This window comes from Salvelinus fontinalis, chromosome 23, assembly GCF_029448725.1.
Source record: "Salvelinus fontinalis isolate EN_2023a chromosome 23, ASM2944872v1, whole genome shotgun sequence".
In the NCBI taxonomy this organism is placed as follows: domain Eukaryota; kingdom Metazoa; phylum Chordata; class Actinopteri; order Salmoniformes; family Salmonidae; genus Salvelinus; species Salvelinus fontinalis.
In genome coordinates, this window is record NC_074687.1 from 38,364,362 (window position 1) to 38,377,502 (window position 13,141).

The 13,141-nt window shown below is 41.6% G+C and overlaps 1 protein-coding gene across 1 annotated transcript; it reads right to left on the minus strand.

Moving 5' to 3' along the window:
• Positions 1 to 317: 317 nt before the first annotated feature.
• hat1 (histone acetyltransferase 1) lies at positions 318 to 11,426 on the minus strand. The gene is made up of 11 exons (XM_055878750.1): positions 11,318 to 11,426; positions 10,618 to 10,689; positions 10,357 to 10,432; positions 9,801 to 9,921; positions 6,291 to 6,470; positions 5,986 to 6,107; positions 5,296 to 5,400; positions 4,745 to 4,851; positions 3,184 to 3,335; positions 2,579 to 2,695; positions 318 to 905 (listed from the first exon to the last, which is right to left on the minus strand). The coding sequence occupies exons 1-11, from the start codon at positions 11,340 to 11,342 to the stop codon at positions 738 to 740; spliced, it is 1,245 nt and encodes a 414-aa protein (XP_055734725.1). The 5' UTR covers positions 11,343 to 11,426; the 3' UTR covers positions 318 to 737.
• Between the last annotated feature and the right edge of the window lie 1,715 nt (positions 11,427 to 13,141).

Here is a 13,141-nt window from a genome sequence, read left to right on the forward strand (position 1 = left end):
ATCTGTAAATTGATTAGACTAAATAGAGTAACTGATATTGTATAAATGCATATTCAGTCCAGTTGAAATCCACTGTGCTTAAAAGTACAATGTATCTACTACAATCAGGACACAGTTAACAGTAGGAAGGCATTAAATAAAATACTGTAGTTTACCAATTTTTCTCAACAATAATTATTTTAACAGTACAATAGTAGCTACTGGGAAAATGATCACAGAGCAATAATTATTGCATGTAATACATTACCCCAACAACTATAAAACATGTGAATTTGAAATTACCATTTAGAATAGAGTCAATAAAGAGGACAACTCAGTTTGATCAATGTACAAAAAAACATTTATTTCAGTATGAAGTGCTTCAAAACCAACATGTCTTCAGGAAAAAGCTAGACAGATATTGAAAAAAAAAACAAAAAAAAAACCTTTCTCCCTTATTCTCTATATGAAAAGGAGGCATGTTCTGCCCAGCCAGACCGTACGGATGGTGTTCCTATCACCTGTGAATGATTGCCAAATCACTAAAGCTCACACAGCGTGATTACACACATGGGACACAGAGTGGGCCTTCCCCAGGCAGCCAGCCAGCTGCACCGCACAGCTCCACCTCTACTGTACATCTAGGACCACCAGTGGAAAGGAGGAGGAAGGGTAGGAGAAGGAGCCAGGGTGGGGGGGGGGGGGGGGGGGGGGTTGTGTTACAGTGGGTAGGCAGGGCTGACATTAGGCCCCCTGGATCAGGCCTGTGCTAGCCTCTCGATGACTCTCCTGTACTCGGCCAGCAGTTCCTGGTAGCTCTTCTCCAGCTCCTCCTGTTGCAGCGCCGTGTCCATCTGACTGATGTGGGATGCCAGCTCCTCTGGCCGCAGACACTTCATCATCTTGGTCATCTCCCGCTGGTTCTTCTAAGTACACACACAACAAGAAAATCCGCCGGTTAATGCACAGCGTGTGTGTGAAATCCATTGCCCCCCCCCCCCCCCCAAGACTTTGTATAATTAGCTTGTGTTAACCATGTTTTCCCCCCAAATTGAGGCTATTAAATGCTATATGGTATTATGCAAATGCATCTGTTAAGAGGGATGTATTTTAGAAGTTTGATGCAGTTAGCAGCAGCTATTCTTACATAATGCATATTTAACAGACAAGAGCAAGTTTATATTGAGTATTATTCCTCCTGTGGGTCCTCATTTTGCAGACCTGACAGCATCTCAGTGTCTTAAAGCCAAATAGTCAGAGGGGAGGGGGGGGAGAACATTATTCTGTAATCGAGTCTGCATGGGTGCTGACAGATTCTGGACATGGATCAAGATTCCTCATTCGTGTATTTTGGGCACGTTGCAACAACAACAAAAAGCATGTGTACACACAAGGGCGGGCACACACCCTCTCTCTCTGGGGAATGGGGGATAAGAGAAGCAAGAGGTGAGCAGAAACGTGTAATCCTCCACACATTCAATGAGAGATGGGCTCGCTACAAACCAAACCTCCATAGGAACTCCCTGCTGCATCTGGCCACCAGATCTCTCCACTCCACAGTCTACAAAGGAATTTCTACTTCCTTTTCCCGCCACACTTTCTTCCTCATTGGCCTTTTGCCCAAGATGTGCGGTTACACTGCTGACAGCAATCCTCTAACGGTTGCTATGCTGGGTTTCAATAAGACACTCAACAATTACATGTCATGGAACATGCATAATAGGTAAATCAATGTTATCCTGTCAATACAAAATGAGTTACAGTTTGTTTAAATCAGATTTCAAAAGCACAGTAACAGTGCTGATATGAAACATGTGCCATTTGGCAAGCAGCTTCTCTAACTGCTTGAATGTGTGATGTCAGCAACCTACTTCCACCTAAATTACACCCCCTCCCTTCAATGACATGCAAATCCTGCATAATGAAACTGCCCTGAATGGAACTGAATCCTGGGGTAACACTACCATGGACTCCTGCCGTGCTCCATTGTATATCCTATAATAAGCCTTTGGTACTCCAGACATTTTCCTGCAACTTGGGAATAATCGTTCTCCTGATGCTGGATAAAGTCATGCAACATAAGTAACAAGACTACATCTTGACAGGCAGTCCAATTCTGATCTTTTCCCACTAATTAGTGTTTTGACCAATCACATTAGAACATTTCACATTAGATATTTTACAAAGCTGATCTGATTGGTTATAAGACCAATTAGTTAAAAACAAAAATCAGAATTGGGGTGCCTGTCTAAACACAGCCGAAGTAGCTCTAAGCGGATAAAGTGCATGTCATATTTTTGGCCTCGTTCTCCACCCTTTCTAAACCATGTATGTAAAGTCATAAGTTGTCAAACACTAAGCACTTGAAGAAGCGCTGTATAATCAATTATGAAATCAACTTGATTGATCCTGGTTAAATAGTGTGACTAACAGCCATTAACCACTGATGAAGCCCACAGGGAAATTACACAGCCGTTAGCATTACACTGTACAGACAACCTGCTAACTCCATTGGACTAGAAACTAAAGTCCAAGGCGGACACTGCTGGAGGGAATGCATTTCACTGGAGAAGCTGCGGTCCTCTCTTATAAAACGCACCTTGGTCGGGGCAAATAGCCTCTTTTTGACTTCCAGACGGTAGTCTCTTGCTTTCGTCTCATCGCTCATGTCCGTCACCCTCAGACGCAGGATTTCGTACACTCGGCGTGCGTGTTTCTGTAGGCGCAAAAACAGGACAGGGCTATTACTGCCTTCAAAAGAAACCGTAGTCGGTCTCCACGATCATCTAGAAAAGACTCAACCATTCCTTAGTAGAGCTATTAAGGACCTCCTGGTACAACAACAGTGCCTCGAGCTTCACATAAGAGCCGAGGCAGAGTTAGAAACAAGCATTTGGTCTTTCCACATCATGTGTAGAAAGCTGTGATAATCATCTACATGCAAGGGGGGACACAGGAAACTAGTAATATAAATTGGGACTAAGTGCAGTAAGAGAAATCAAGCAGGGGCCACTTTTGAAGTGCCCCTGGTTTAAATGGAATGGTACATTTTCCCCTCTAGGACTGGAGAGCCATGGGTTAATGACTGAATTTGTCCATTAATGGTTTTGTGAAAAAAAAAAAAAAAAAAGCCTTGTTATCCTCAGAAAGTGCAGTAATCAAACATATCCTCCTCTGGGCTCGGTGGATGAAGTTGCTGTTGACCTTGTTGATCTTAAATTTCTCCCTGGCCTCTGTGGCCATGTCGTCACTGAAGCCCAAGGGAAGCTTGTCTGTGGAGAATGATGGCAGTGTTTGGCAAAGCTTGACCAGAACGTAGTCTCTCAGCTTCACATAGTTCTCTGAGGGGTCTTCAGCTGAAAAGAACAAGACGATAATTAAACAAGCTTGGGATTCCATTTAACACACACGTTGAATTAATATTTCAGTTCAGTGTATATCACATACAATTACATAAAATGTGAGGTATATTCAATATATACATTTTTAAACGGTTCACATTACCACACCAACACATCTAAGGCTACAGTTTTTAATAAGGGCTTATATTCAAGTCCCACTGACTCCGGACAGAGGCAAATAATTACACCATTGTCAGACTATGATTGTGGCTGCATTTAACAAGCCCAGTACTGCTAAACCTGCTCAAATTTACATATCTCTAGCTTCCACTGGGTTTTTTGAAAGAATTCAGTGCAGAGCAACATGGAAAGGATTTAAAACCACATGGAACAAGAGCTCCTTCTAGCAGGACTTGTCCCTCTATCTCCCCATTCAAAGTAGAGGGAAAAATAGACAAGAAGAATTAGGGTGCTCCTCTGGACAGGGGGGGCTAAGGTGCTTCTGTTATTAATTTCATTTGCCTATGCAAAGCAATTACACTGAACAAAAACACAACATGTAAAGTGTTGGTCCCATGTTTCATGAGCTGATATAAAAGATCCCCGAAATGTTCCATACACTTAAAAAGCTTATTTCTCTCAAATTGTGTACACATGTGTTTACATGCCTGTTAGTGAGCATTTCTCCTTTGCCAAGATAATCCATCCACCTGACAGGTGTGGCATAATCAAGAAGCTGATTAAACAGCATGATCATTGCACAAGGCCACACAAAAATGCAATTGTGTCACACAACACAAGGCCACAGATGTCTCAAGTTGAGGGAGTGTGCAATTGGCATGCTGACTGCAGGAATGTCCACGTGAGCTGTTGCCATATAATTGAGCGTTAATTTCTCTACCATAAGCCACTTCCAATGTTGTTTTAGGGAATTTGGCAGTACATTCAACCAGCCTCACAACCGCAGACCACATGTATGGCGTTGTGTAGGCAAGTGGTTTGCTGATGTCAACGTTGTGAACAGAGTGCACCATGGTAACAGTGGGGTTATGGCATAAGCGACAGACAGCGAACACATTTGCATTTTATAGATAGCAATTTGAATGCACAGAAATACCGTGACGATATCCTGAGGCCCATTGCGAGGCTCTTTTTTTTGTGTGGTGGTGGTGGTGGTGGGGGGGGATATATTTGACCAGGTGCATATCTCAATTCCCAGTCATATGAAATCCATAGATAAGGGCCTAATATAACTCAGTCCAAACTTTGAAATTGTGGCGTTTATATTTTTGTTCAATATATTGGTGTGCAACTGCTTTGTATTGTATGTGTGAAACTCTAGCACAGTTATAGCCTCCTCCCCAAATTGAAACATAAGATAATCTAAGTAACACAATTAGGTTAACACACACACACACACACACCTGTAATGTCCTGTACTTTGTGCAGATTGCAGTAGAACATGTGCACTGCCTCCAGCAGCTGGGCTCCATGACCCTCTCCTTGGAATGGCGGCAGGATCAGCATTTGGCTGTTCAGAAGGACACCAGGTCAACATACACAAAGACATGAAAGAACAGCTTCACAGACCTCTCAAACCTATCCCTTTTTCACTTCATATACATGGGAAAACCTTGTAAACGTGATTCAAATTGAAACATGACCACTGTTAGACTGAATGAGAAAAAAAAAAAACACTTGACAGAATGATGTACTAATTAAGCGAAAATTGAGGGAGCAATTTTTCACTTGATTATAAGAAACGTAACAAATTGTTATCATGTCCATCAATCCAAATGCTTATTTACAGCCAAAAGCCCCCCCCCCCCCCCCCCCCCAAGACACCGATCATTTGGTTGGATACATAAGCCAGTAATTTGGGATTTTTTGTAGGACAAGGGAGACCAAAATGTATAATTTTCCTCTGGTTTTTGGTACAAAAGAATGGGAAGGCACGTGCGCCCCTAGCAATTACCTCACACGTGGTCGGGTTTTGTCTGGATACACATAGTAATTATAAACTGTCATGTAGCCAACAGTTGCGAAGAGCGTCTCCCCATCCTTATTGTACTTCTCAAATCTGCAGATAAAACACAAAGACAAGCGGGTCAATTCCAGGCACACTCCCAGGCCGTGGCCATTTTCTCCTCTCCATTCTCCGGGTGCCCTTTTTCAGTGTCCACATGCTGGAGCAGCCAGGCCGTCCCGATCCGTACACCTGCTGCAACCGGAATACATTATGCACTTAATTGGAGGACTGCAATTTAGAAGAGGAGAAGGGGCTAGACGGGGGAAATCGAGGCCCTCCACATCACTTCAGTCCATTTGCCCATTGTCACTCTTAATAGTTGGTTGGTTAAAGAAAACACTGGCAGAGGCTCGTTTTACTGTTTTAGATGTCCTTCAGTGTTTCAAAAGACAACAGTGTTCAATTCAGCTCTTGCCCCAAAACATTTACTTTATTTTTTATTTATTTTTACAAAGAGGTTTGAACACAAAGGCGACTCTTGCCAGATCAAGAATTCTCAAATGGCCAGGGAAAATATAAATCAAACTGGTTGGATAAATTGGTGGCGAGCGCCTCAAAAAGGAGCCCATCGTTTCTCAACGAGACAACGAAGGGTTCGAGGGAGAGTGACATTGGCTAAGGAGGGCGAACACTCACACGAGAAAGAAGTCCCAACGATCGTCGTCCACGTCGATGAAGCTGGCCGTCTCAATGAACCACATGAGGAAGGTCTGCAGGCGTTTGTGGTACTCTCGGAATCCCGGGCACGACACGTCCACCTAGGGAACAACACATGGAGAAGGTACAAGGACAATCAAAGTCATGATAAATAAACAGATCACCCTCTTACACTGAAATAATCTGCAAGTCGTACAGTAGGCATGGAAAGCACTAATATCTGTTGGCCTGTACAACAACCTAATGTTTTTGTATATTGTAAGAGCAAGGACTAGCATGTGAACCTTGTGAATCTGGTAGGTAAAGTCTTCTCCCTCCTCCACATTGTGGACATTGTATGTGTGAAGCAGGGTGCCGAAGGGTTTGAAGTTGGTCTCCTTCTCCAACAATGAGGTGAAGTCGTCCGTGTTGCAGCTGAACCCAGCGGGGATGATCTCCCGGATCTTCCCTTCAACATCATCAGGCTGCAGGAAGGAAAGAAAGAGGGTTTAGTAGAACAACATAAACTCACAGCATCTTGTATACGGAAAAGTAGCCTGGTATTTTATATGCATTGCTCCATTTCTGTTCAAAAGTGTGATTACCAACAAGATACGTTTTTGCTAGGGAGGTCATTTACAATCTTATCACCTTCCAACATACATTTGAAATAACCCCATTTCTTCAACATTTAGCATAGGTCTTTATAACAGTCGTTTCCCCAGAGTACAATGTGTTTGTTCTTTGATATAGTGTCATCATATCGATAACAAAAAAATGGCCAAGGATTTTATTACATTTTTTTTAAACCAACTATACTATAGACTAGACAATAATCAGGAAGTGTGTGGACATTTTTCCATTTTCCTCTTCCATATGTAATCACTAACAAAACCTAAAAAAAACAAGGTCCTATTGTTCTGTAATTAGGCTATGCTCCAGCCCTGATTGACAGAGAACACAAGGAATTAAAGTGGAAGAATACATATTTTGTGCCACAAAAAGGAGAACCATTAGGCAATTAAGATTGTCAGCTGAGCAGAGACAAGCACCCCCCCCCAACCCCTTGGTGAAAGAGCACTTAATTGAATAAATTTACTACTTATGTTAAACCATGAATATTTTATGAAGTCCCCACAATAACGTATTTCTGCTTCTCACTGGGCAATAAAATGTAATGAATTGATCTCAACTTAAAAAAAGCCTTGGGCATCCATAATAGAGGCCTTTCCTCTAATCCTGACAAACTCAATCAAATGAATTTGCCCCCACGTTTCAAAGAGCCTGGCAGACAAAGGGCCCCTCCCCCTGGACTTTTTACTCACTAGAATGTGTGCTTGGTTCAGCTGTGATGTTTGCATTGTATCCATTTCCACAAGGATTGACATGAGAACACCTTGTATTAACTTGCTAAGCAGCCCTTTCACACCATTTACATACGTGATGGGTATTACTTCTGTACAGAGACCCTTGCTGCTCGCCATTGAAAACAGGGAAATTAAGAAGGCCTGAACAAAATGCACTACAAAAGGCAAATAGAACACACCGCTAATTCCTCTCCTTTCAGACATCAGCTAATATCCAACTGGAAGTAATGCACCTGCAGCTGAATGAACAATTACAATGGTGAAGTGGCAACTGCATTTCTGAAGAACAAGGAGCTGAAATAAAAAAGACCATGGACAAACAAGTCATATTGTCCAAGGCACTCTCCTATATACTAGATATTAAATTACACAATCCTGCATAAAAGAAGCCATAGTTTGGTATAGATGACGTAACAACGCATCTTTAGAACATTTTGTTTAATCTGAAAGCCTTTTATCGCCGGGATATAATTGACCATGTGTACACATCTTATTTAGAGTAGTCAACATGTTGGAGGTAAAAAGGCTGATAATGTGATCCGATTTAGTGTTCTATATATAGATTTTTTTTTTAAACAATTCTTGGACTTCACCCTTATACGTGTCGCTAAAGAGGAAATACATTAACTTAGATCACACTCGGGGCCCAGAGAGGGACTAACTATTTTGCTAACGAACTTTTAAAAGTTTTTTTCCTCCTCGCTTTCTGCTTAGAGAGAAGCTTTGAGAAAAGTTATAGATCTAACAAATGACCTTTTGTTGGATTCTTTTCCCTTCAAAATAATCATTGCCAATGACGTCGGCCTCAAACATAATCTACATATGGCCATAAAAACCCTGACCAGACCTTTGTACGTGTTACCTATACATTTTACATCTAGGCTAACAGACACCAACTGATTAATTTTTCTCTCCAGAGATTCACTATTGATGCCCAGTATGAAACAATGACTGAGAACAAAAATGATGTTTGACTGTGTGGAGTCCATCATTATAGCATTTGGCTGGTTTAGGGTTAAGGTGATCTCTGACAAGTCTTCCATTGGAGTAGCAGCTGCATGCTGAACTCTGTCCCACAGCACCCATCCTCTCCAACTCCCACCAGCTGCACTACACCCAGCCACAGTGAGCACGCACTCACAGACAAGCACTTCAGATGCAGCCTGAACTCTACTGCTCCCTAACTCTCTACCTCACACCAGCTGCACTAAACCCTTAACGAGGTGGACACTCGTGGGTCAACGCTGGCCTGGCCTTTATCATCAGAAATTATTCAGCCTTGCTTTTACTTCCGAGTACTGTTTAGTATTTAGAACAGTATAGACAGTTTTGGATATACTGAAATAAGAAAACTACTAAGGAAAAAAAGTAGATAAGAAAAACATTTGCACTGATAATTGATCGGTGTCTAAAAATAGGATATTGCCACTGCTTTTCTTATATAGAATGCTACTACTGTCAATGCATTTCACACGTCAATGTGTGTCAATGCATTTCACGGGGCATCCGGGTTAGGTGACAGTTTGTCCTTAACTGACTTGACTGGTTAAATAAAATGTTACACCTAGAAATGTAGAAATGCTGTAATTATATAAGTTAACAACATTGTCTTCTTGATATTGTGTAATAATGAAAATCAGCCAACTCCATACAATGACTAAATTACAATATGTTAATGCAATGTTACTGCAGCAATTACATCAATGCTGTGTGTAAAGCCAGTGAAGGGTTATTGGCCATTACTTTATACAGAATAGCTGATGACCAAGAACACTTTGGCAGAGGTTCCGAACTGTAGTTGGAGTTAATTCTATGCACCAAGTCCTTCAGTGATCTCCCTCCTGATAAAAACACACTTATGGGAAACACACCCTAGCAGGATATATTCCATTTCCTGCAGCCTATCACAGAACCACTCAAATCAATGGCTGAGCCAACACCCCCCCAGATCCAACTCTGATCCTTTCCTTTAGGGAGGGATAGGATTAGTGTACCAATGGCCCATGTGGCCTATGATAGACTGGGAGAGGTCTGACAAAACATGAGATCTCTTATCTGCTGCATAATACCACCACTAAGAGTGAGGTTCTGGATCACTCCAGAAGGCCCACAGAAACATGCACAAAGCAACCCAACGAAAAGACTCACAAAACAGCTCACCTCAAACTAAAGCAGGCTGGGAAACTGGACAAGTTTCAGAAGAGAAGATACTAGAAGGGTACTGAGGGTGGTTATTCACCTGACCAGGAAAAACTATAGTCTATCATCACCAAGACCCAGAGTTTTCCCTGGTCAAGTCATGTGGTCGAGAAAACCTTATTCACAATATGATGGGGCCCCATCTCTGAATGCCTATAGTTTGACAGAACATCTCTTTTTTAGGTAACGGAGTCAGTGTTACCGCACTTGACATAAGTAACAAAGGGCATCATTTCAAACAACTCTTACCTCTACACAGTCAAACTTTTCTGTGACTCTGGCTGAGTATTTCACTTTGAAGAGGGTGCTCAGGTTCCCAGCACTGTAGTACAGCTGAATCTGAAGGCCTTTGTATCCAAAAGCCACCTCACTGAGAAAAAAAAAAGTGAATAAATATGTTAGCATTCACATAATCCTGTTATTAACGGTTTAGTCATGCAACCAGAACACAGATGCAGAATTCACATGCAGATGACATTCACACAGACCTCAGGTTTGATATTCACACAGACCTCAGGTTTGATATTCACACAGACCTCAGGTTTGACATTCACACAGACCTCAGGTTTGACATTCACACAGACCTCAGGTTTGACATTCACACAGACCTCAGGTTTGACATTCACACAGACCTCAGGTTTGACATTCACACAGACCTCAGGTTTGACATTCACACAGACCTCAGGTTTGACATTCACACAGACCTCAGGTTTGACATTCACACAGACCTCAGGTTTGACATTCACACAGACCTCAGGTTTGACATTCACACAGACCTCAGGATTGAATCAGGTTTGATACTCACTCATCACCATAAAGCTGGTGGCTGTACTCTGGATGGAATGTCGTGCTTTCATCCTCCAAATCATCTGCGAAACGGACTGAGATAAATAGGTGTTGTTAATTCTTTGAGTTAGAGGGTGTTGTCAATAACCAGTCAACATAAAATGTTGCATTATGAATATGAAACACTCAATGTGTAATCTACCAAACTACACATTCCAGCGAAAGTAGCTATTTTCTCTCAACATCAACAAAGCTAAATAAGTAGATGAATGAAACAAACCTAGTTTTAAGCTGATTGCTTCGTTGGTGTCACACTTATATTCTGCCAACTTCTTCTCCATTGGGTTCATCCCTACGGATCAAAACAAACAATTTCTAGCGTCTACATTTGCATCAATCTCCATTCTGATTTGAACACCAAGTGATAAGTTTGCTAGTTAGCAGTAAAGCAAGGCAATAGATAGCAGGCCTATTCTTGTTTACAAAGTTAGTTAGATAGCTAGCTTGCCATCCACTGGCGCTGCATAGCTAGCTAGTTAATCCACCTGCATTGAACATTGAGTTATTGAAGCGACAATAAACACACCATGGTGAAGCATTGCACAACACAGCCAGTCGCTAACTAGCATAATTTGCACACCAGTTAGTTACAAGCTATTGCTAACATGCAGTCAAATATATTCTTCTATATGTGATGCAGTTCTACATTCATGATCTGGCTAGCTTGTGAATAGCCACACCATCATCACTGACTCAGCAAGCTGGCTAGCTAGGGCCAGAGCCTCTGGCTATGGCTAACAGTTAGCTACCTAGCTAGCTTGTTTGTTTGCCATCTGGATTGCCTGTGACAGCAACATACCACGCCCTCGAAAACTCAAAGAGATAAGCACAGCTGTCATACAACTTGGAATACAAACCATTAGACAGGTTTTGTCCATTTAAATCATTTATATAACGTAATTGATGTAGCTATTACTTACCCGCCATTTCTGTACACTGTTGCATCTCTGTTGTCGTCAAAGGCCCGCGGAAAATACGCACCAAGAACTTCCTGTTTGCCTACGTATTTCCGCCGCATCTGGTGTATGCGGAAGAAATCCCTATATTTTATCATCGCGCTCTCCATCGATTTTTTAGCATACCCTTCCAGCGGGTGCTACAGTTTAACCACAAACGATTGCGCGGCACCAATCGATGGAAAAAATAGAACACTTCTCTGTACACGTGTACACGTTATTATTTTACTGATGAGAGGATTTGATGCTGTACCTGTGCTGGTGTTCTATTCTATGATATTCTATTATTTTTTATTTTATTTTATTTTACATAAGCTACTGGTAGGCTAAAAATGTGAATCCTTTTAAAATATTCAACTTCATTTCCCCCCACAATTTAACACGAACTATTAACTATTGTTATTTATTTGATTTCCAAACGACCAACCTCCTCACACACACTAAAAATTTAAATAAGATTTTAAAATTCCTCTGTGATTTACCTTCTTTAGTACTCCCACAAAGAGAAAAAAAAAACATAAAGTGTACTGTCACGAAATAGCCTTAGAACTCCATGAGGGAAGCACACTATGTTGTGGTAAACAAAATTGACCCTTTAAATGTCCCATTATGACAGTCCACCGCAGACTTAAATGAAGAATTTGAACCTTGAAAATTGTCTTTCAAAAAGTGGATTACAGTACAGTGATAGCTCAATAAAATAAATAGCCTCTCTGGGGGAGAGTGCATGGCTGAACACTGAACTGTGGTAATGCTGTGCTATCATCCCTGCCATGGCAATTCTGTCCTCCAGAAGCACCAATGACTGACCCACACAGTCATGTTTAAGCCACTATAATTTTACCCCTACCTACTACTCTGACAGCACTAGATTATCCCTTTCCTGCAACAACGCCTTTTACTCTCTTGCTATGTGTTAGGGTGTCAGTATGGAGGCAATACATGCAGCTTGATCTCTGACCTTTATGAAATATTTCTGGTGGAACCAGAATTGCCTTTCCTGAACTTTTGTCTAGAATTTGTGCAATGTGTAATGTGTAACTTGTTTGTGTCTGTTGATGAAAGACTGAAAGACTGAAAAACAGCTCCTATCTCCAGGCCATTTGACTGTTGAACAACCATCACACAATCTCCTATAGTAAGAGACAAATATAGACTCACAAATCACCCACACAAGCTCACGCATGCACACGCACACACACACAAGCTCACACACACACGCAAACGCGCGCACACACACACACACACACACAAACACACACACACACACACACACACACACACACACACACACACACACACACACACACACACACAGAAATGAGTATTACCTGTATTTAAGTTGTTTATTTCTATTGGATGAGAACTTAAGCTTATTGATGCGGAAGCATATATGGAGAGAGAATTGAGTTATGTTTACCTTGTTCCAGCGTGTCGTTTACTGATCTAATGGAAGGTAATTCAGCTACTTAAAAAATATAACAAGTTTATTGCTGTGAAGGCCGAGTAGCCGGTTCAGTAATGATAATGGCAAAGGCGACTGTTGCTGCTGGCAGGGCTGATATTCAACTGTATACGAGTCCTGTGTTATTGCTTTTTCAAACATCGAAACTTCAGAAACAAGCAACCGATTACTCTCTGCAGTAATGATTTTATTATATTGTAGCCAATGCAGAGTCGTTGCGCCCTATGTCATTCTCATACTCTCATTGCATTACCAGATTCACCAGGGTTTGGCATTGATGACTCCAACTGTATGTTTTAGGTCTTCAAAAGTGTCATGCTGTT

Bases quoted from the DNA above. Each gene is read 5' to 3' on its own strand.
- hat1 (XM_055878750.1), bottom strand. From the start codon at position 11,342: ATGCAACAGTGTACAGAAATGGCGG. The intron at 6,471-9,800 runs GTAAGAGTTGTT...TCCTTCCTGCAG, and splicing joins AAAAGTTTGACTGTGTAGAG to CCTGATGATGTTGAAGGGAA. The intron at 3,336-4,744 runs GTGTGTGTGTGT...TGTTCTTTTCAG, and splicing joins CAAAGTACAGGACATTACAG to CTGAAGACCCCTCAGAGAAC.